Genomic DNA, 21,956 nt, shown 5'->3' on the forward strand with positions numbered 1-21,956 from the left:
ATTACTGTGGAAGCTTCATGGAGAAGCTTAGAAATCAGATAGATCTGTCCACTGCAATTTTTACCCATTAGATCCTTTCTGGCCTCTCTACTCTTGTTAATGCTCTATTTTTTCTTTCCTTTCATCAACACCAAACTGTCTAAATTGTATTAATGGTATAGGTTTAATTTCTTTTCTTTAAGACTGTCTTGAATCTTCTTGGCTTTTTGTTCCTCCATGTCAATTTTTAAAATCAGCTTATCAAGTTTGACAAATATCTGTTGGAATCTCAACTGGAATTGTATTTAACTTACAGATCTATTTGGGGACAATACGTTAATACGTTCACTAGATTTACAATATGGAGTTTTCAGATCCAAAAATACACCCTGCCTGTCTATTCATTTTAAAGTCTCATAGGTGCCTTTCAATAAGCGTGGTAATTTTTCTCCATGAAAGCTGTACACATCTTTCCCTAAGATATAATTTTACATATATATATTTGCAATTATAAGTGATTTTTAAAAGATAGTTTCTTTTTTTTTAAGATTTTGTTTATTTATTTGGCAGAGAGAGAGAGAGAGAGAGAACAAGCAGGGAGCAGCAGAAGGAGAGTTTGGAGAAGCAGGCTTCCAGCTGAGCAGGGACCCCAGTGCGGGACTTGATCCCAGGACCTTAGGGTCACAACCTGAGCCGAAGGAAGAAGCTTCCCCAACTGAGCCACCAGGTGCCCCCCAAATAATTAGTTTCTGATGTTGATAGAGTATTCCTATAATTGATAAACTCTCTTATCTGAATAATTTTCATGTAGGTTATTTTGGCTTTACAATATAGAATATGTTATCATCCATAAATAAAAGTAATTTGGTGAGTTTGTGTATCTTTTATTTCTTTGTATTTTGCAATAAATAAGAACCTCTGCTGAAATGTTGAGTATGGGTTTTGACAGTCAAGCTTTTCCTAATCTGAGAGGGAAAGAATATAATTTTGTAATATTAAGATGTTTGATATAAAAAATTCTGTACTTGCCTCTCATCAGGTTAACCAAGTTCCCTTCTCTTCATAGTTTACTGAGATTGTATGATAAATACATGTTGAATTTTATTGATTTCTTCCCTTAAACCTATTAAAATGTTCTTATGGTTTTTCAACATTTTTCAATAATTCTGAAAAATTCTAAGCCATTTTTGAAATATTGCCTATTACCTACTTTCTCATTTTCTGTAATATATCCTTATGAATTATATTTTATATCTTATAGACATTTACATTATACTCTTCATATCTTTTTCTTAAATTCTATCACTCAGTAACTCTGAATTGTAAAATTTCTCCTTTATATAATTTCTCCAGGCCTTTATGCCAATTCTCTCTTTAGGTATATATAGCCCATTTATCTGGTTGTGGTGTTTTTAATTGTATTTATTCTAATTTTCATATCTGGAAGTTCTGTGAGATTTTAATTCAAAATTGCTCAATCCTTACTCCTATTCGAGCTTCACTTTTGCTTATCTTGACTTAACATTTCTGAAATTCAGTAACTGAAGCTTTTGCAAATTTATTTTCTTTATCTTTTTTTAATCTTCTAGTGGTCCTCATTTCAATTAATTTTAGGACTCAGCATTTAGTTTTGCTTTCATTCAATTATAATGATGCATTTTAAAACACACTTTCAAAATTTTATTCAGCATTCTAGTTGTTTTAGTCTAGAGGGTTGCTCTTGGCTAGCTAACCCACTTACTTCTAACAGGGAAAAATCTCCCTCAGGTTTTAATTTTAACTTCTCATGCTGATAACTTGCTTAATTTTCTGGCATTCTTTCCCTTTTTTTGTAATTAAAAGCTATTAACCTTATAAAGGTGCTTTTGCATATAGTTTTTTCTTGCATCTGGCCTGTTTTGCTATATAATGTACTTGTTTAAGATTTAAAAGATTTTTTTCAGAAGTTTAGAACCCTGTAATTATGGTTTGAAGATTTAAACATTTGTTATTGAAGTTGGATCAGAAAATATGACCTATACAATTTCTGCTTTTGGAGATTTATTGAGAATTTTTGTGGCCTGGTAGAAAAATACTATTTGTAAAAGTTCTGTGGCTGCCCTGAAACAAAGCTTATTTTTTCAGGGTGTACAATCCAAGATGTATATTAATTCAACATTGCTAATATTATCATTAAAATTCTTTATTTTCTTATTCATTTCTACATGATCTGGCAACTTTTAAATAAAAGTTTCTCCAAGCATTTGTAAATTTCTAAATATCTCTTTTTTTCTAAGAAGATGATATATGTATATATATATACATATATCTATATATATGTGTACACACATATTTTATACACATATACACATATGTATTTCTGTATACATGTATATATATACATGTATATATGTATATGTGTATACATGTGTTTATTCTATATTATTTGACTGATACAGGTTCTTTACTAATATGGACTGCTGGGAAGGAACTTAAATTTCCTTGGCCTCATCATTTCATGCAGTGGTTCTTTTGTTATGGTAATTCTTCTGGCCGGCCTCACCATGCCCATGGGAGGAAGAATGAGCTAATAGAATGTTGAATTGGATGGTGGATTTAGTCATGTATTATTAGTTACCTTCTTTGTTTAGAGTCTTCCTCCCCAAAGGATTCATTGATTCTTCTCTATACTGTAGATAAAAGGAGTAGGCTTTCCATTTATCAAGGTCCTGAATATTTTTCTCAGTTCCAAACTCATGAAGAGAACTTCTTAGACTATGTACTACCTCAATTAGTATTTTAAAACTATTTTATTTCTCTTTTAATTTCCTTTGAATTGCTTTAAGAAATCTTCATTCTTTGATATTTTTGTTATTTTGCTTTAGATTTGCCTTATATAAGTACTATACCATTGTTTTTTGTATTAGTATATGATAAACAGTAATTTTAAAAAGATTTATTTATTTATTTGAGAGAGAGAGAAAGCATGTGAGTTGGTGGTTAAGGGGCAGATGGAGAGGGAGAAAGAGAATCTCAAGCAGACTCCCTGCTGAGCATGTAGTCCAACTTGGGGCTTGATCTCATGACCCTGGATCATGACCTGTCCCAAAATCAAGAGTTGGATGCTTAACTGACTGTATCACCCAGGCGTCCTTAACATTCATATTTTCAAATATGAACCTTATATTATTTTCTTTTTGATAGAATAACTAATCATATTAATTATTATAACTGATGTTTTCATTTGCTCTCTTTTGTGTGTGTTTAAATTTTTATGCTTCAATAATATCCCTTTCCATTTTACTATGTGGAAGAGATTTTCACTCATGTTTTCTGTAGTTATGTTTCATTGGGGTTTACTTTTAGTCTTTAAAAATATTACTTATGTTTCTTAGATTAAATAATTAAATGTCACTCTCTCTGACAAATGACAAATGACATTTAACATGCTTCTGGCCTCTCTTTGAATCCTCTTGCCTCCCTAACCACTCTGCCTTCCATTTCTCCACTCCCCTCAACATTTCTCTCAGTTTCTGTGTTTACAGAGTATGATCACAATATTCACACCAGACCTTTTTCATTTAAGTCCTATATTTATGTTGCATAGATTTGAATTCCAAACTTTTTTGAAGGAATTTATGAAATATTATTTATAGCATTTTGTGGAATTATTACATCTATACTTAGCTGGTTTCAAAGACAATTGCCAGAATTTTGACTCTCTTGTGCTGCTAATGCTAACCTATCAATCATAAGCTACACTAACCTGTGGAGGGTATATTCACCTAGGTAAACAATCACCCCTAAACAACATATTATTTTATTTAGCTTACTTCTGAACTTTATATCAACAATCTAATGTTCTATATCTTTTTCTGTTTTTTCTTTAGTACTATATTTTTGGGATTCATCTAGATTGATTCATTGATATATTCATGTGATATATTTATTTACATTTCTATAAACAAGTCTATTAAGTGTTGATGAACAGTTTAGTGTTGATGAGCATTTGGCTTGTTTTTAGTTTTGTGGCTACTAGAAAGAATGCCTCTACAAACATTCATGTACATAGCCTTGGGTTCACAAGGATACATATGCTGGGAATGTATCTCACACAGAAATTGCCAGGTTATAGAGTATGTACATGACCAACTTTCATAGGTAATATAAAACTGTTTTCCTGAGTCATTGTTCCAATTTACATTTTCCTCAACAACATGTGGGAGTTCTTTTTTACACTAGATTCTCACAAAAATATTTGTCAAAATGTATATTGTGGTTAATCTGTTCATGTGAAATGATACATGATTACAGTTTTAATTTGTATTTACGTCATAACAAAAATGACATTGGACATCTTATTATATGTTTATGATCCACTAGACTTTCTGCTTCTGTGAAGTGCCTATCATGTATCTTTTCATACATTATAGGAAATCTTGATTTTTTTAAGTAAACGTTCTTCATATTTTCTACATATTTAATCCTTGTTAGCTTTATGTATTTCAATATCAGTTTATGGCTTTTCACTTTGCTCTCTTTCAAAAAAATTAATTTTACTATGATATGAAATATGTCATTGTCTTTATAGTTTTCATTTTCCTGTTTAGTTTAATGAAAATTTCCCTACCAAGGGTCAGCTAGATGGTCTTCTACATTTTTTAGAGGTTTTTAATGATTTGCCTTTCATAATTACATCCTCAATTTATCTGAAATTGATTTTGTTTATGTTGTGAGATAGAGTTTCATTTCCTTTTGTTTTTTATTCATGAAAACTAATTGCTCCCAAACCATTTATTTAAAGGTTCATTTTTCTCCCTACTGATCTGCAATATCTTCTCTTTCATATATCAGAATTCTATATACTTATGGATCTGTTAGAGAGCTCTCTGTGTTGCTTTAGTTGTGTATTTGTCTATTGTTGCACTGTTTCATAATATCAGATATATATAACTATATACAGTATCACATATATAGTTTTATATATAATATATATGTATAATTATATAGTTATATTGTGATATCTTATGGTGTGTATCGCCCACCTGAATTGTTTTTTTCTCTATAATCTTTTTATTTTATCAATGTAAATTTTATAGTTAATTTACGAAGTTTCATGAAAAATTTGATTTTTATTCAAATTCTAGTGAATTTGTGTTTTGTTTAGAGGGTAATGGCATCTTTAAAACATTCTGAGTATGTTATGCCTCTCCATTTAAGTAGGTCCTCTTTAATGTATTTAAGTAATTTATATGTATATTCTGTTAGATTTGTCCTCAATACATTTATATTTTATCGATAGTCTAAGTATTAATGTTTTTCCAATTGGATTTGCTCTTTTTCCTGAATTACAGTAATATAATTTGATTTGGAATATTGATTTTATATTTATTAATCATAATAAAGTCTTATTTATTCTATTAATTTATCTATACATCCTTTTGGATCTGGCATATAGGTGATGACATCATCTTGGAATAATGTCATTTTTAATTCTTCTTGTCAAATACTTTCACTGCTAATTTTTTCTTGGTCTTATTGTTCTAGCCTGGCTAGGAAAAGTAAGGAAAGTGGTCATCCTTGTCTTAGCTGATTTTAAAGGAAATGTATTTACATTTCATCCATGTATATGATATTTGCTATAATTTATCATAAGAGCCCTTGTCAGCTAAATATATTTCTGGTTTGCTAAGATATTTCATAAAACATGTTTGAACAATTTGAATCGCTCCATATTCTTTCATAACATTTTATTTTATTTTAAGATTTTATTTATTTATTTGACAGAGATCACAAGTAGGTAGATAGGTAGAGAGAGAGAGGAGAAAGCAGGCGCCCTGCTGAGCAAAGAGCCAAATGCAGGGCTCGATCCCAGGACCCCGGGATCATGACCTGAGCCGAAGGCAGAGGCTTTAACCCACTGAGCCACCCAGGTGCCCCTTTTCATAACATTTTAATTCTCTTTTCATTTCTTTAAGTATATTAAGTATATTGTTAGTATCCTATTTGGGATATTTCCAATATTTGTATTATCTTACAATACAGTTTGCTGTTTTTCTGTTAGTGACTTGCTTTCTCTTCTGTGCATTGGAATTTTGATTAAGATGTAATATTTCTTGAATACCACTTGTAAAAATTTTTGAGGCCTATATTTAAACTGTTTTCTATAGAGAATAATACTTTTTCTTCTGTTCGGCATCTAAGGGGCCAGTCACCCTAGATCTACATTACACTAAATTTTCTTTTTTCTTTTCTTTTTTTTTCCCCTAAAGATTTTATTTATTTATTTGACAGAGATCACAAGTAGGTAGAGAGGCAGGCAGAGAGAGAGGAAGGGAAGCAGGCTCCCCAGTGAGCAGGGAGCTCAATGCGGGGCTCCATCCGAGGACCCTGAGATCATGACCTGAGCTGAAGGCAGAGGCTTTAACCCACTAAGCCCCCTAGGCGCCCCTACACTAGATTTCTACTTAGCATTTCTTATACTCTACAGGGAGTATGAATCCAGCCCCAAATGTACATGAGAGAAACTTATAGGAATTCTCAGAAATAATTTTCTTTCCTGTAACTGTCTTTCTCTGTCTCATTGCCCTGTGTGAAGACGGGGATAGGAATAGCTGGATAAATTCTTGTTTGTGTCCTGCTTCATTGCTGAGTGGGTCACCTTTCATTGCCCCACCTTTATGGCCAGGGAGATTCCACACCTTCAGAGAAGGCTGGTCAGGGCAACTTGCCCCACAGAATAGCAGTTTGGGGTACTTTCAGACTTCTAATATGTGTTTCTTATATTGCTACAAGCTTAGCCATGTTATAAAGAACATATTTTCCACAGTCTATATAACATCTAACAATTTTAAGTGTTTAATACTAGGAGGGGTTGATGGGAGGAAATAACATGTCACCAGCTTTCCTTGCATCACACTTGGTCATCTTTATAATGCACCTTATTGTTTTTCCTCTTGTCCCTCTATCTCAGCCTCTTCTCTATAATTTTGTGATTCCGTTTTTGTGGAGGAGATGTCTTCTTGTTTCATATTAAATATGTTAAAAACATTTTCTAACAATTTCTCCCTTTTGCTGTAGCCCATCATTTAAATAATATATTCATCCTCAAGTTTTATTTTTAAATATGCTTTTTTTTTTTTTTTCATATTTGAGAATCTGCTTAACTCCCCATCCCTCCCCCAACTGTCGATTTCTTAATGTGCAAAGTTCTGCTTTGATTTGAACTGCTGCTTCTTAGCAGACAGGTACATAGTTTAAATACTCCACTCATTGTCTTCCTGATTTCTTTCTTTTTTTTTTTAACTTTTTAAAATGATTTTATTTATTTATTTGAGAGAGAGAGAGAGAGAGCGAGCATGAAAGGAGAGAGATCAGCGGGAGAAGCAGACTCCCTGCTGAGCAGGGGGTCTGATGTGGGACTCGATCCCAGGACTCCAGGATCATGACCTGAGCCGAAAAGGCAGTCGCTTAACCAACTGAGCCACCCAGGCACCCCTGTCTTCCTGATTTCTAACTGGTGCATTTCCTAGGCCAAAGTGCAAAGCATGTTTATGGTCACAACTGTCCTCCTCTTTCCTGGGTCTAGCAGGATGAACCAAATATAATTTGCAAGATTTACTTTAGTTCTTCCTCTACCTCTAGTCCCTGATACTATAGTACTTAGAGCCAATGAAAAGCTATCCTCAGCATGGTCATGGTCATACTCTTCCTATTTCTTTTTTTTTTTTTTCTTCCTATATAAAGAGTTTTAAATTGTAAAAACTTACTCCTTGAAAATCAATAGCTCAGTGGCTAAATGAGGGTAGGATGAAAGCAAGGGACTAATAATCTGACTGCCTTCAAAAGTTACGTCCATATACAGAGGGGAGATTGTCTGGGTTTGCCTTTGTAGATTCTGGAAGTTTCTGAGCCAAGAAACAGAAACTAAGGGAGAGAAAATCCTGTTTTCTTTCAGGCAGGCAGGGCTGTTTCTTCTTTGAAACTAAGCTAGGTACATCATTGTGGTTTTGTTTTGTTTGTTTGCTTGCTTGCTTGTTTTTTCCCAACTCTCTGAGCCTTTTATTTGTTCAAATTCCTTCTGAATATTGGCTTTGGGTCTGTTTTAGGTTTTGGAGATTTTGTAGCAATTGTTCCTTTTTCTTTGTCTTCGAGTCATATTTTTCAGGCAAGTTCATGTCAGAAGCTGATGGCCTTATGTTATTTTGAATCGAACTGTATTTTTTTGAGCAAAGTGATATGAAGCCTCAAAGGCATGATATTCATAGATTGTTTTTTCTCACCAGGACTGACAGAATTTGCAAATATAAATTCAGTTGGCTATGCTTCACCTTGGAAGAAAGAGAGATCCATTATCTCCTTATTCTTCTCAGGGAGCTTTTAATCATTGCTTCTGGGATATATATATATATATATACATATATATATACATACATGTATATATATATATGTATATATACACATTTTTTTTAAAGAAAGATATGATTCAAGGCTTCTACTCTTTACAGAGAATTTGAGCCTATAGATGTGGATGTAATAGGAAAGGCTAAAGTATAATAACAGACTAAAACTTGCAGTAAGTCAACAAAAAAAGTTTAATTCTCACTCATCTAATAGTCCATAATGTTTCAGATCAGTGAAAGAGTAAAAGTGAAATGAGCTAAGGGGGTAGGCTAGCCTTCTGCATACAATTAATCTGGGACTCAAGATAATGGTAGCTTTGTCCTCTTCAAGAGGAAACTTTCAAGGTCACACCACGGGTTACCATCCCTGGTAGCCAGAAAGTGGAACAGCACGAAGTATGCATGGGAAGTTGTTATAAACCAAGGCTGTAAGGCGCCCAGGTCACATCTGCTCATATTTCTTTTGCTGGAACACAGTCACAGAACCAAAACTATGCAGGCCAGACACTTAGTCCAAGCAGCAGATGAGGAAGGATATAAAAACAGATTTTGATAAATAGCTTGAAATTTCTATCACATGGGCAATCTAGAAAATTTTATCAGGACACTGGACTTTTGGAGTTATATAACTTGTCTTCAAAAAAACTCATACATCATCAGATTCATCTGTTTCCTGTTGGGCTGTACAGAACAGCTCATGAAAGGCTTCAGCAAAGATTGCAATCTGCACGTGAACTGCCTTGAGCTTCAGCAGGCTTTTGACATCCACGAGAACAAAAGAAGGGTTTGCAAAACCAGTATACTACGAAGTGTGAAACAATGTTAACAAGTAGAGCATTTGTGAATTACTTATTTACTTAATTACTGATATTATACCCCCTCTGCCCTATTATGGAAATGTACACTAGCTCTAAATGCATTAACTAACTAATGCACTAAATGCAGAAACATTCTCAGTATCTGTTCTAGGCTACAGAATGCTGATTTGTTTAGACTAGGGGAAAAAGTATGATTTATTGCAGAAAAGAATTAATATGTATTAAGTTCATATGTTTCATTATGTTATATAAAAACTTAGAAATTTTATCCAAATTCTTTACCACTGAAACAACCAGGAACTGGGCATAAGATATTAATTGCCACCGAACCACTTTTAACTTTTTGCTAAATTGAATGAACTATGATCTCATGGCTAAAAGAGCAGGGCAGTAAATTTGAAACGTGGAATGACCAAGTGTGCTAAATAAGGCTTTATCATCATTCGTTTTACCTATGAAAACCATAACTGTTTCATGTCCCCAGCATGGTGGTAGGCTTCTTCTACCACCCCCTCTTTTTTTGTTTTGTTTTGTTTCTATTTGCTTGTTTTTTTGCACTGCTGTTAACCTTACTGTGTAGCAGCAAGCAGGAAGGCTGCATGACACAGACTTCATTACATTCAGTATAAAACAAAAGCTCTCATTTCAGACAATATGTGAACAAACTTATTTTGAGTGCAGCATCATTCCTCAGGATTATTTATTATTTATCTATTCACCGAGAATCCCAAATTTCTCGGTTCTTCACTTGATTTCAGCGTCAGCCATTCTGACAGCTAACACCTGTGCCTATTCTGGTTATCCGAATCTTTCCCTCATTGCACACAGCGAACCTGTCTCCCTACCTTCAGATTATACTATCTTTTGGAAGGTCTCTGGAGTTTACACAGTTTACTAAAAATAATTAAATTCCATTTTGATTTACATGGAGTCAGGAGGGTATAATGAAATAGCCTCAGACCTAGAGTCAGGATTTCAGGATTCCATTCTGAGTACTTCTATAAACTGTATGATCTAATTTCCAAAGCTGCCTGAACCCACACGCACACATCCATAGGATGAGGGAATCACGGTGATTTCACAGTCATTATCAGCTACAGAATTCCATGTGTCTATTCATTCATTCACTCAAACAGATATTTATTACCAGAAATTGTGGCTAGTATTGGGAGTAATGATGTACACTAAACATTTTCATGTATTAACTGGGGTAATACTTATACTCCTCCACTTTTTCTTTTAAATGAATTTATGTATTTATTTGATAGAGAAAGAGAAAGAGAGAGCAAGAATAAGAGCGCACAAACGGGGAGTGGCAGAGGGAGAGGGAAAAGCAGTCTCCCCACCAAGCAGGGAGCCTGACATGGGGCTTGATCCCAGGGCCCTGGGATCATGACCTGAGACCAAGGCAGACAGAGCCGCCCAGGTGCACCCCCCTCCACTTAATAGTTGAAGATACAGACACACACAAAGCTTAATGATTTGACCAAGCTCACATAGCAGTTAAAAAGCAGCAGAGCTAGGGTTCAAAGTCAAGGTGACCAGCTCCAGACCCTGTCCTTCTAACCACTGTGTGATATACTACCTGAATCACAAAGGTGAATAAGAGGCGTGTCCCTCCTCAAAGAGCTAACAGGCCACAGAAGCCACAGACTAAAGTAGATATGTAGACATATAGGGTGATGTGACCAGTGCTATACACAAATATTTACAGTATAGAAAGTTGTCTTGTGCTATCCACTTCATTGTTTTATATATAACCATCCTCAGAACAAATCTTTAAGGTAGGTATAATTATCTCGTTTTTATGTAAGGGAACTGCCCCAAAGAAGTTAACTAATTTTCCAATACTCCAAAGTGACTGAGTGGGGATTAGAAATCACGTTTAATTCCAAATCCTATTTTTGCTAGCCTCTATCACACTCCGTTGTGTAATGAGAATCCTTACTTTGAAATTCTCTGAAGTTTATTTCTCCATTGTTGTACTTACTCTTTCCACAAAATTAAAATTTTATTTTATTTTATTTATTTATTTTTTAAGATTTTATTTATTTATCAGAGAGAGAGGGCGAGAGAGCGAGCACAGGCAGACAGAATGGCAGGCAGAGGCAGAGGGAGAAGCAGGCTCCCTGCCGAGCAAGGAGCTGATGCGGGACTCGATCCCAGGACGCTGGGATCATGACCTGAGCCAAAGGCAGCTGCTTAACCAACTGAGCCACCCAGGCGTCCCTACAAAATTAAAATTTTAGAATAGAAGAAAAACAAATTTTTCTGAATTTGACAACAGTGCATGAGAGAACAAAATTATTCTTCATAACTTCTCAAAGAATTCACAAAGTAAAATAAAGAGATTATCTAGACTGTTTGACACTGAAGCCAAACATTGCTTTTAGCCTTTGTTCCCTGTGTGCTGGGAATTGAATCCATGCAGTCCCTAAAATTTGGATACTTGGATTAGAGAAACATATCAGAATCTTGGAATTAGGGGATGTTATAGAGATATCACTCCCTTATTTTACAAATAGGGGTATCAACAGGTAGAAGTTTAAATTCTCTGTCCAAACTTCTATGATTAGTTAAGTAACCAAGTTGGTTACTGAGGAAACCAAAGAATAGAAATAAAGATAATGAGAAAGAGTAGTCATGTGTGAATGATGGTGAGAAAGCAAAAGAAAATGAGTATGAAAAAGAAGAAAGGAATGAGTGGGGACTTGTGGCAGAACATTCTCCAGTACGCAAAGCAAGTTTCCCCACAAATTGGTCCCTTTTCTTCCAAATTTATCTCCCACGGCTCTACTACATACTGCCTTTTGTTTTTCTTTTGAAAATTTATTTATTTTATTTGAGAGACGGAGAGTACACGTGAGCATGGCGAGGGAGAGAGAATCTCAAGCAGACTCTCTGCTAAGTGCACAGCCTGAAGACCCTGAAATCATGACCTGAGCCAAAGTAAGGGTCGAGCTTAACAAAGTGAGCCACTGAGGCACCCCTATATTCCCTTTGTTTATACTATTTATACCGTACTAATAATCACTCCCCTTTCACTCCCTTCACACACCACACATATGCATAAAACATACAAATATGTTCAATAGCAGACTTAAAGATACTTGACAATTCCTGTAAAATTTAATCTTGATAATAGAGAAAAGACCCCAAAACCTTAATTCTCTGTTGTTCCCATTCTACAAATGACTCTCAGTGTTTGGCTAAAAAGAACTGAATTAGATGAGGAAATATGCTGATAATGTTAGTTTTAAGGTCTAGGGGCTCCTGGGTGGCTCAGTGGGTTTAGCCTCTGCCTTCAGCTCAGGTCATGATCTCAGGGTCCTGGGATCGAGTCCCACATCGGGCTCTTTGCTCAGCGAGCAGCCTGCTCCCCGCTCTCTCTCTCTGCCTGCTGCTCTACCTACTTGTGATCTCTCTTTCTGTCAAATAAATAAGATCTTTAAAACACACACATACACACACACACACACACACACACACACACACACACACACACAGGTCTACACACTGTAGGTTTGTGCAAGTTTTGAACTTTCACAATGAGTTTGAAGAATATATTCAGAAGAAACCAGCCTGTACTTTTCAGAGTTTGGCCCTTTGGGGTCTTCCTAGAGCATGAATCTAGATGGGCATGTCAGAGAAGCACACACATAAATGTGTACATATATATATATTTGTCCCTTTGCTGATTGTCATCACTTTTCATCACTTTAGCATGGGATCATTTTCAACCTAAAGCACTTCCATCTTGTTAGAAATTGGTTTCTTATTCCTGGTTGATAATCAAACTCTATTTTACCTAATATATATTAGGTATTATATATATATGCATGTATATATATATATATATATATATATATAATATAATCATATATATAAGTATATTTTTTGAACTGATAAATGACAGCTCAGAAATAACTGTAAACAAAACAAACACTCTCTCATGTAGTAGAAAGTTTTGTTCATGTATTAAACTTTGAGAAAAAAAAAAGAATAATAAAAATATGCACAGTTGCTTACTGCAGATACATTTTGATTTTCCATGAGAAAAAAAAAGGGTAAAAGATCACTCATAGATCCTTAATACTAAAACTCTCAATACTAAGATAAAAGTATGGGGGAATATATTTAATTTAAATTGGGAGTATACTCGTTAAGTAAAAATAGCCTCATTAAGTAAAAATAGTTTTGGCACACTAGTCATTAATTGAAGTGTATGTCTAAGATTTAAAACAAAGGACCAATTATGCCTCCTTCAATAGAAGAATTCATGTATTCCTTAACTGCATGTTTAATAACATAGTTTTACTTCAACTGAGGAATTACATAACCAGAGAATTAAATCTGAACTTTTTATGCCATGGGAGTCCCAAGGTGAAAAGAACAGGTTTAATTCTTAGCTTTTTGTGTTGTTCTATTGAGGAGAAATGTTTTATTTAAACATATGTTTTCTGAAAAAAAATAAAATAAAAATACATTTTCTGGGTGATTATCCATAAGTTTCTCATATTCAATATTCAATACCTATAGGGATTTTTCCTTCAAATTTCTTAGTTCCTCATATCTCTGTTAGCTAGAGTTATCATTTTAAGCCTTAGTTTTGCCCTTGCCATGACAAAACAGAAATCACCCAAGTATACTCCATAGATGTAGGAAATAAAAATACTTAAATACATTTATTGATATTTAAATGTATGTCTGAATAACTCCATCATCTCATAGCTATTCTTTGATTATGAAGCTGGATCTGTGTCTGCCTGTGAAGATTCATTATCTCTTTTCCGATGGGGCCCTGCCTTCTTCCCTCTTAGGTACCCACCCTCCTTCATATTCCCTTTTCTGGTCTCATCCAGCTCACTGCAGCCAACAGACCAAGCTGTGCCTTGCCCTGACTCCTATGGGACTAAGCTAAGGTTGCTGTTTCTGTCTAGACTCCCCTTTCCTTGATTAAAAATTAATAATAATAATAATAATAATAATAATAATAATAATAATAATAAAAAGATCCGTCAAATTCAATTTCACCTTCAGATTTCATCAGGATCAGGCCTCTTAGAAGCCTTCCATGATACCCCAAGGCTGTGTTTGTGCCTTTATGATAGCCTTGTGTGGTACTTAATGATGGTTTATCAAAGCACTTACCACACCATAGTAACCATGTGTCTCTCTTATCGTCCTCCTTTCTTTCAAGACCAATATCCCAGGCACGAAAGCCTGGATAATATCATGGTAAGCAATAAGCAAACAGGTCAATAAATACATATATAAATGCAGATTTAATGAAGTGCTTCATTATTACTCTAGATGGCATATGAACTAATACTTTATTTAACAGACAACAATACACATTTTTAATACTCTGCCTCATTTCAGATAAATGTTAATTAGCTTATAATAAAAATAAAGCGCAGGACAGTAGCCTAAATCATAAGCAAATGTGAAAGATGAGGTAAATGTAAAGTAAAGGTAGAGGCATAAAATGGAACCAGAAATAAGAGCTAATGTAGTAATTATGAATTCAAATAATATTCATTTTTGTTCTAGTTCTACAATAGTATCTTACCCATTTCAACTCTGAATGGTGGGATTTTCTCTTTATTCGAGGTATTTGTCTGTCATCTGAAATTTCTTATAGTCTTAAGTCGGAGATGTCTGCCTAACTTCCAAGGTTTTGAAGAAAAGTTATGAATAGACTAAAAAGTTGGTCATTTCCCTAGAAAGCTTCCCTCTCCTCCCTCTCCCCAGGGACCTCTCATTTAAAGCTTTGATACAATAGTACTAAGTTACACTAATTGGTACATTCTTTCCCACATGTTTGGAGCTAGTTATAGTGGAAGATAAAGTGCACATTTGCATAAATGAATATGCATAAGATGCAAAATAATGCACAAATATGTGCCTATGATTTATTGGATCAAAACTTAGTTCACAATACACCCAAAAATATCTTTACTGTTTGACCATAAGAATATTCAATTCTATTTTACTAGAAATTGTGTGTGCAAAACATTTCTGATACCAAATAAAATAATCAATTTAAAATCTGACTGTCTTGAGTGAAAATTGAAATCATGTCTGGACATCTTTTTACCTTAGTTTGGTTGACTTTATTTTTGTTGTTGTTGTTGTTGTTGTTATTAATTAACTTTCTTTTGTTCATGTCTGCTTTGTTCTTGAAAATAAGGGAAATTATTAAATATTTTAATCTCTTTGATCCTCAAATTTCTTATCTGTAAAAAAATGGAATTAGTGCTTCCTCTCTGTGGTGAAAGCACTATATAAATGTCAGGTTATCTTTATTAAATCTACCTGAGGGGCGAGTGGGTGGCTCAGTGGATTAAGCCACTGCCTTCGGCTCAGGTCATGATCTCAGGGTCCTGGGATCAAGTCCCGCATCGGGCTCTCTGCTCAGCAGGGAGCCTGCTCCCCCACCCCGGCCCCACCTGCCTCTCTGTCTACTTGTGATCTCTCTCTGTCAAATAAATAAATAAAATCTTTTAAAAAAATGAATAAATCTACCTAAATAATTTGGTTAAAAAATTATATTGGAAGTAAATTACTCAACATATTATTTACTTATTGTTTTGGGAGAAAAAAATGTAATGATGTAACAAACAATATTTTTTCTTCTGTCTAGTAGAATGGTTCACTAGGAGAACACCAATATTTTTAGTAATTTACTCAATCAATGACTATTTTTGGGGGGGGGGGTTGCCTCCTATGGACCAGTTGCTATTCTATGTGATAAGAACATATCATTGTAAAAAGAAAGGAAAATCCCTTACTGCATAGAGCTTACATATAGAGTAAATATATCCAAAGAGAAAGAGATTTTTTCAATTGCCTACAGTGAGCCAGACACCATATATGTATATCATTTCATTTAATCCTTACCCAGCCTTGATAATTATGCATTATTGCCCTAAATTACATAATTGAAAATTGAGACTCAGGGGTAAAGTGGTTTCCCAAGGTCTGAAAACCAAGTAAATTATAGAACAGGTGTTTAAGTAAGTAATATCTGACCATAAGGCCCACTATTGCCCAAATGGTTACTACTAACTGAAAGTATAACATAAATAGTACGTAGAACGAACAGGTTGTCACAAGATCAGAGAACCCAACCCTTCCATGGATGCATTCATTTGGAAGGGCAAGGTCTTACAGGCTTTCCTGAATTCTAATATCTGGGATCCTGCTTCCCTACAGAGATTTCCTTACTTTATTAGTCTTTGATACTTTCTAAATTTTCCAGCTTCGAGCTTTGGCTTCTAATAAGTCAACATTGGTGATTTTCTAGACTCTGGTGTCTGCTTTCTATACCAGATTTTCACAGGTTTCTGTCTTTTCCAATTTAGTTGAATCTATTAGCTTTTTGGAACTCATTTATTCTTCCATTTTCAGTTAACGATTAAAATTATGGGACTAAAATCTTTAAGGCTGCTTCTAGGAGTGGAATACGGATGCAATTAAAACAAAGAATCTCAGGGCCCCTGGGTGGCTCAGTGGGTTAAGACTCTGCCTTCAGCTCCAGTCATGATCTTAGGGTGCTGGGATCAAGCCCTGCCTTGGAGGGGGGTGGTCTCTGCTCAGCAGGGAGCCTGCTTCCCTCCCCCTTTTCCTGCCTGCCTCTCTGCCTACTTGTGATCTCTGTCTGTCAGATAAATAAAAAAAATCTTTAAAAGAAATAAATAAAATAAAGAATCTATTTAACTATAATCCACTAGCTCCCTCTGGCTTAGCTAATCAACCAGTTTAAAATTTGTTCTTTCTTGCTTTGTGTGTTTATGTGTTTTAATCTCTCAAGATCTCGTTATGATAAAGGTCACAACTCCTTTTTATTATTTTCCCTTGTTTTTCATTTTGACAAGAAAAAATTTTTTTTTAAATATTTTATTTATTTATTTGACAGAGAGAGAGAGATCACAAATAGGCAGAGAGACAGACAGAGAGAGAGATGAGGAGAAGCAGGCTCCCTGCTGAGCAGAGAGCCCAATGCGGGACTCGATCCCAGGCCCCTGGGATCATGACCTGAGCCGAAGGCAGAGGCCAAACCCACTGAGCCACCCAGGCGTCCCTTGACAAGAAAATTTTATGGGGCCCCTAAGTGGCTCAGTTAGTTAAGCAGTTGCCTTTGGCCCAGGTTATGATTCCAGGATCCTGGGATGGAGGCCCACATCAGGCTCTCTGCACAGTAGGGAGCCTACTTCTCCCTCTCCCTCTGCTTGTGCTCTCTCTCTGGCTCACTCACTGTCTCTCAAATAAATAAAAAAATCTCAAAAAAAGAAAGAAAAAAAAGAGAAAATTTTATACATACAACATATGCATGTAGATGTGTATATATATGTTTATGTAAAATACATACAAATATATGTTTATATATACTCAGAAACAAGCTTTGCATTACTATCCTATAATAAGTAAGACTTTCTGTAAATAATTCAAAATTGATTTGTTCAATTAACCAACTCACCCCATCAATATAAAATAAGTCAATTATATTAATTATTCCACTAAATTGCTGTTTAATTAAATTGGATAGAAATCCACGTGAAAGTACTATAGATACAAAGTATATGGCAAATATGTAATTTATTGTATGCATGTAGTTTATATATATATGTGTGTGTATATATATATATATGGCAGACATTTTAGATAAATAGTAAAATATTAAACATTTCTAACTCAAAGGGAACCTAAATCTCTTTCTCAAATTAACTTACTGCATAACGGCATCTACCAGAGCTTATGAAAATTTATTACATTTCATCTTGAACCCCATTTGGGAAAAGGGACAAAGTTTCTCTTCAAATTATAACTCACAAAGCTACTGCAATTCTATATGCACATCATATTGATTAATAACAGTGAAAAGAAGCTCTGCCTTCGACTTGGCATGATTCTATCTTCAGGGAATCATCAGGTTATCAGGAGATGTGCAGTTCCGTGCTGGTAACAGAGACCACTGTGCTCAATTTTGGGATTTGACAAACTAAAGTTTATTCAGTAGGCTTTGGCTAATTTCCTTTGGGAAATCAGCGCAGTAAAATCCATAGATAGTGCTCAATTTTTGACTTTTAAAGGGACAAATTCACAAAATTAACACTTTCCAAACCTCTTCATAACCAGGAACACAATATAGGCATACACTTATACACCTACACGGCTAGAAATCACTGTTATCTGTGTGATATAATCATTCCAAACTAAGGCAAAATTTAGGTCTTGACCAGAAGTTTGAACAGAACTCATCAGTTATGTAAAATATTGATTCCACATGTATAAATCTAATTAGTCAATCGGTATTGTTTGTGGCACATTTAGGGAAAGGTGAGCTATCAAATGTATCATTTAGGAAGGAGCAGAAGATAAAACTGATTGTTTAAAATCATTAAAAAGTCCTGTTGGGTTCACTTTTTAAAAAGATGTGAGCTGTATTAATATTATGTTGGCACCACTGTTTCCATTTATGACTGTACTTTTTCTAACTGAAATAAATTGTTAAAAAATACAGTCCATGATTCTAATTTATTTTTTTAATAAATTTATTTATTTATTTTAGAGAGGGAAAGAGAAAGAGAGAGAGAGAGTAGAGAGGGAAGGGCAGAAGGAAAGGAAGAGAGAGAATCCCAAGCAGACTTCCTGCTGGGCTTGAAGCTCACCCTGAGATTATGACCCGAGTGGAAATCAAAAGTCCTACACTCCACCTACTAAGCCACCCAGGCGTCCCAGTAGTTATAATTTCAAAAGCACCTCCTTTTTTTTTTTTTTTTTAACTTTCCCTCTTTTCCTTCCTAAATTGAAATTGATTAGCAAAGTCTTCTTTCCTATCTCTTCTTAGGTGTTTGGCACCCTACAAAAGCCACTGAGGCATCCCGTTCGGCTGATGGAATATCTACACTCTTCTTCAAACCTTCTTGCTCTTGTCCTGTATTGAAAGATAATTCACCAAAAGTTCCTCCTCTTTCCACACATCTTGGAAGCAGAGACACCACAAACACTTGCTTTGGTTCCTGACTATCTTTCTGAGAATGTTTGTGTAGTGAACAGTCTTGAAAGACAGAAGTAGTTCTCCCCATGCAGCAAACAGCAGGTTTGTTTACAGTCCAGTATAATAAAGATAAGTTCTCCCTCAGCAGTAGAGGGGCGGTTTGCTTGCTGCCATTATAAAAATGAAACAAAACAAAACAAAACCGACTTTCCTAAGCTCAGGAAGCTTCAGCTATTACACACACCCACTGTGTGAATCGGTGTCACCTAGCCCTCCTCGTATCACTCTGGAGTAACTAGAGCTTGGGGACCTGATGTAAAATAAATAAATAAAAATAAAAAGACAATACTCTGGCTACTGTTATCATGAGTAACAAACTGCCCTTTGTCTCTGTTTTCTGCCAGCATCCACGAAACTGTGGCCAATCTTTCACAATTCCTGACATTTTGTTTCCCCAGTTTTTGTCCAGCTTTTTATGTCGATTCTCTTCTACACCCAGATCCTTTAGATGTCGACTCATTTGGTTTGTCTGTTTTTCTTTTATTTCAATTTTCTCCACATGTCTGTCTCCTTAGTTGACCTTTCTGTCCAAGGTTCCCATTTTTCCAGGAAAAAAAGAGGATCTAATTAAATGATAAGTGACAAGGAATTAAAGACAGAGGGGAAAAAAAGGATGAAAGAGAAAGTGAATACAAAGACAAGTGTGGGTTATATACATGGAGCACAGGACCACGAGAACTCATACAACAGCTGGGTTTTTTATTCAATTCCCATTGGAGACAACGTTTTAGAGATATATTGGGGCTGAGGGCTGAAGGGGGATGCCTTGATTTTCTGACAGTTGGACTCTACCTTTTCATTTCTTAGTGTTCACTTCTAAAAATATTACTTCTTTACATCTTTTTCCAACCCTTCAACAATAAAATCAGTAGACTTATGTCAGGTAAATACAGCTAGTGATAAAATAATCAGGAATTTTTACTTGCTTATTATTTCTATTTCAGCGAGTTCGAGAAGGATGAGCAGTCATAGCTCCTGCAATAGGAGTCCTGAGAATCAGAAGAAACTTATTATAGATGTAGATTTCCAGGTCATATGCCCCATAGATTCTGGTTTAGTAGAGTTGATTTTCATTTTTGGTCAGCTCCTTTGGTGGATCAGCTAAAGTTTGTCTACAGAATATGAGAAACTCTGCTCCACAAACCACCTCTTGATCTGATATTATGCACATTTGTTCCGTCTCAAAGAGATAGTTCAACCCCAAATACACAGATTAGTCACTCACAAGTGTTAGTTGATGGCAGTGATTTCCCGTGGCAGACACTCCACTGTCAGGTGTGTTTTCATAGTTATTTTTTGGTCCATGAAATTAAAGGATTCACATTAATATGAAAAAAAAACACCTACTTAGTTTAAGCGTTTTGGAATATATTTGGAATGATTCCTTCTAATGATATGTGCATTATTAGCAATGGCTATATGCATAAAGGTATATAAGTGGAATGAAAAAAATATTGGAAACTATAGCTTATAAACACCTTTAGTAAAATACTGTTATCCTAAGAGTATCTTATTTGAATAAGTAAAACAATGTGAAAATTTTTGAGAGAGAAATAAGGGGGTATTTTTGAAAAATACAGATTATTTCAATCATTGCTATTGGGATCACAAGATATAAAATAGGATGTTAGTAAAAAATATCTGATACCAGTGTTTGAGATGCATGCTGAGAGGGTGTAAAATAAGGGCATTCGTAGATCTGCAGGTATCGCCCTAATAATGATGCTCGTAGGAATATTCTTGATGCATTTTCTCAATATTTTTCAAACTAAATAGAATTAAATAACCCAAGTAATAGAAATATCACAATAGCTCTTCCCCTTGAGTACAGACCAGCATATTTAATTTCCATCAGGTTTGATAGGGAGTTTTACACTTAAATTCAATCAGCATATAATCCAGGTGAAACTCATGAGAACAAAGAAAATGCCATGAATCTACCATCCTCTAGAGATAGAGATACCATAGTTTAGAATGCCAGGGACTAGGCTGCTTTTGTATACATTTCCATCTGCATATGAGACTGAACTACTGTGGGATTACTTGGGACAACGAATGTTACATAAAACAATTTGATTGATATTGCAATATGTACACACTACCACTATTGATAGGTGGTTTTTATCAATTAGAGCACCTCTGAAAAAATAGCAACATAAGTTCAGACAGAATATGTCAGATATTCATCTTTTCACTAAAGTTAAGTGGACAAAAGTTGACAGGACTTACAGTTTACGACAACTTTTACTTTTTTCACATCTGGGAATGACACATCGTTTTCTGCACTGCATTCATATTCTCCGGCCTGGTCCCTTGTAATTCCATAAATGTCCAAATATTGTCCATTTTCAAATGGTTTTGCTACAAGAAAAAAAAGTACAGCATGTTTAATTGTAGCCGCCTGAGGCTTCATTCATATAAAATAACAATCTCCTGTCTTCCTATTAGATACTGCTGACAAAAACAATCCCAAATGCAACTGGGGAATTATTAAGCCCTTTGTTCTCCTATGTTCAGAGGAAAAGTCAGAGAAAAAAGCAGAAACTGAACAAGGGATACTATAACAACTGTTTCCCCAGAACAGGATATACATGTGTTCTTTTTAATTGATTGTGGTCTCCTAACCTCGTCACACATCAAATAGAGTTCTGCACATTTCTGTAATTGAGTTCAACAACCTTCTAGCAGTGTAGATGAAACTCACTAATATGGCTT

The 21,956-nt window shown here is 34.9% G+C and overlaps 1 protein-coding gene across 1 annotated transcript in view; it reads right to left on the bottom strand.

Annotated features, from left to right (window-relative positions):
- The window catches only part of NEGR1 (neuronal growth regulator 1), an 848,329-nt gene that overhangs the window by 263,732 nt on the left and 562,641 nt on the right, over positions 1-21,956 (bottom strand). Inside the window, exon 4 of the mRNA XM_082688561.1 lies at positions 21,471-21,602. Coding sequence (XP_082544687.1) covers positions 21,471-21,602 — 132 coding nt within the window. The remainder of the gene's footprint in view (positions 1-21,470; positions 21,603-21,956) is intronic.

The sequence above is a fragment of the Mustela nivalis genome (genome assembly GCF_964662115.1).
Source record: "Mustela nivalis genome assembly, chromosome: 10".
NCBI classification, from domain to species: Eukaryota; Metazoa; Chordata; class Mammalia; order Carnivora; family Mustelidae; genus Mustela; species Mustela nivalis.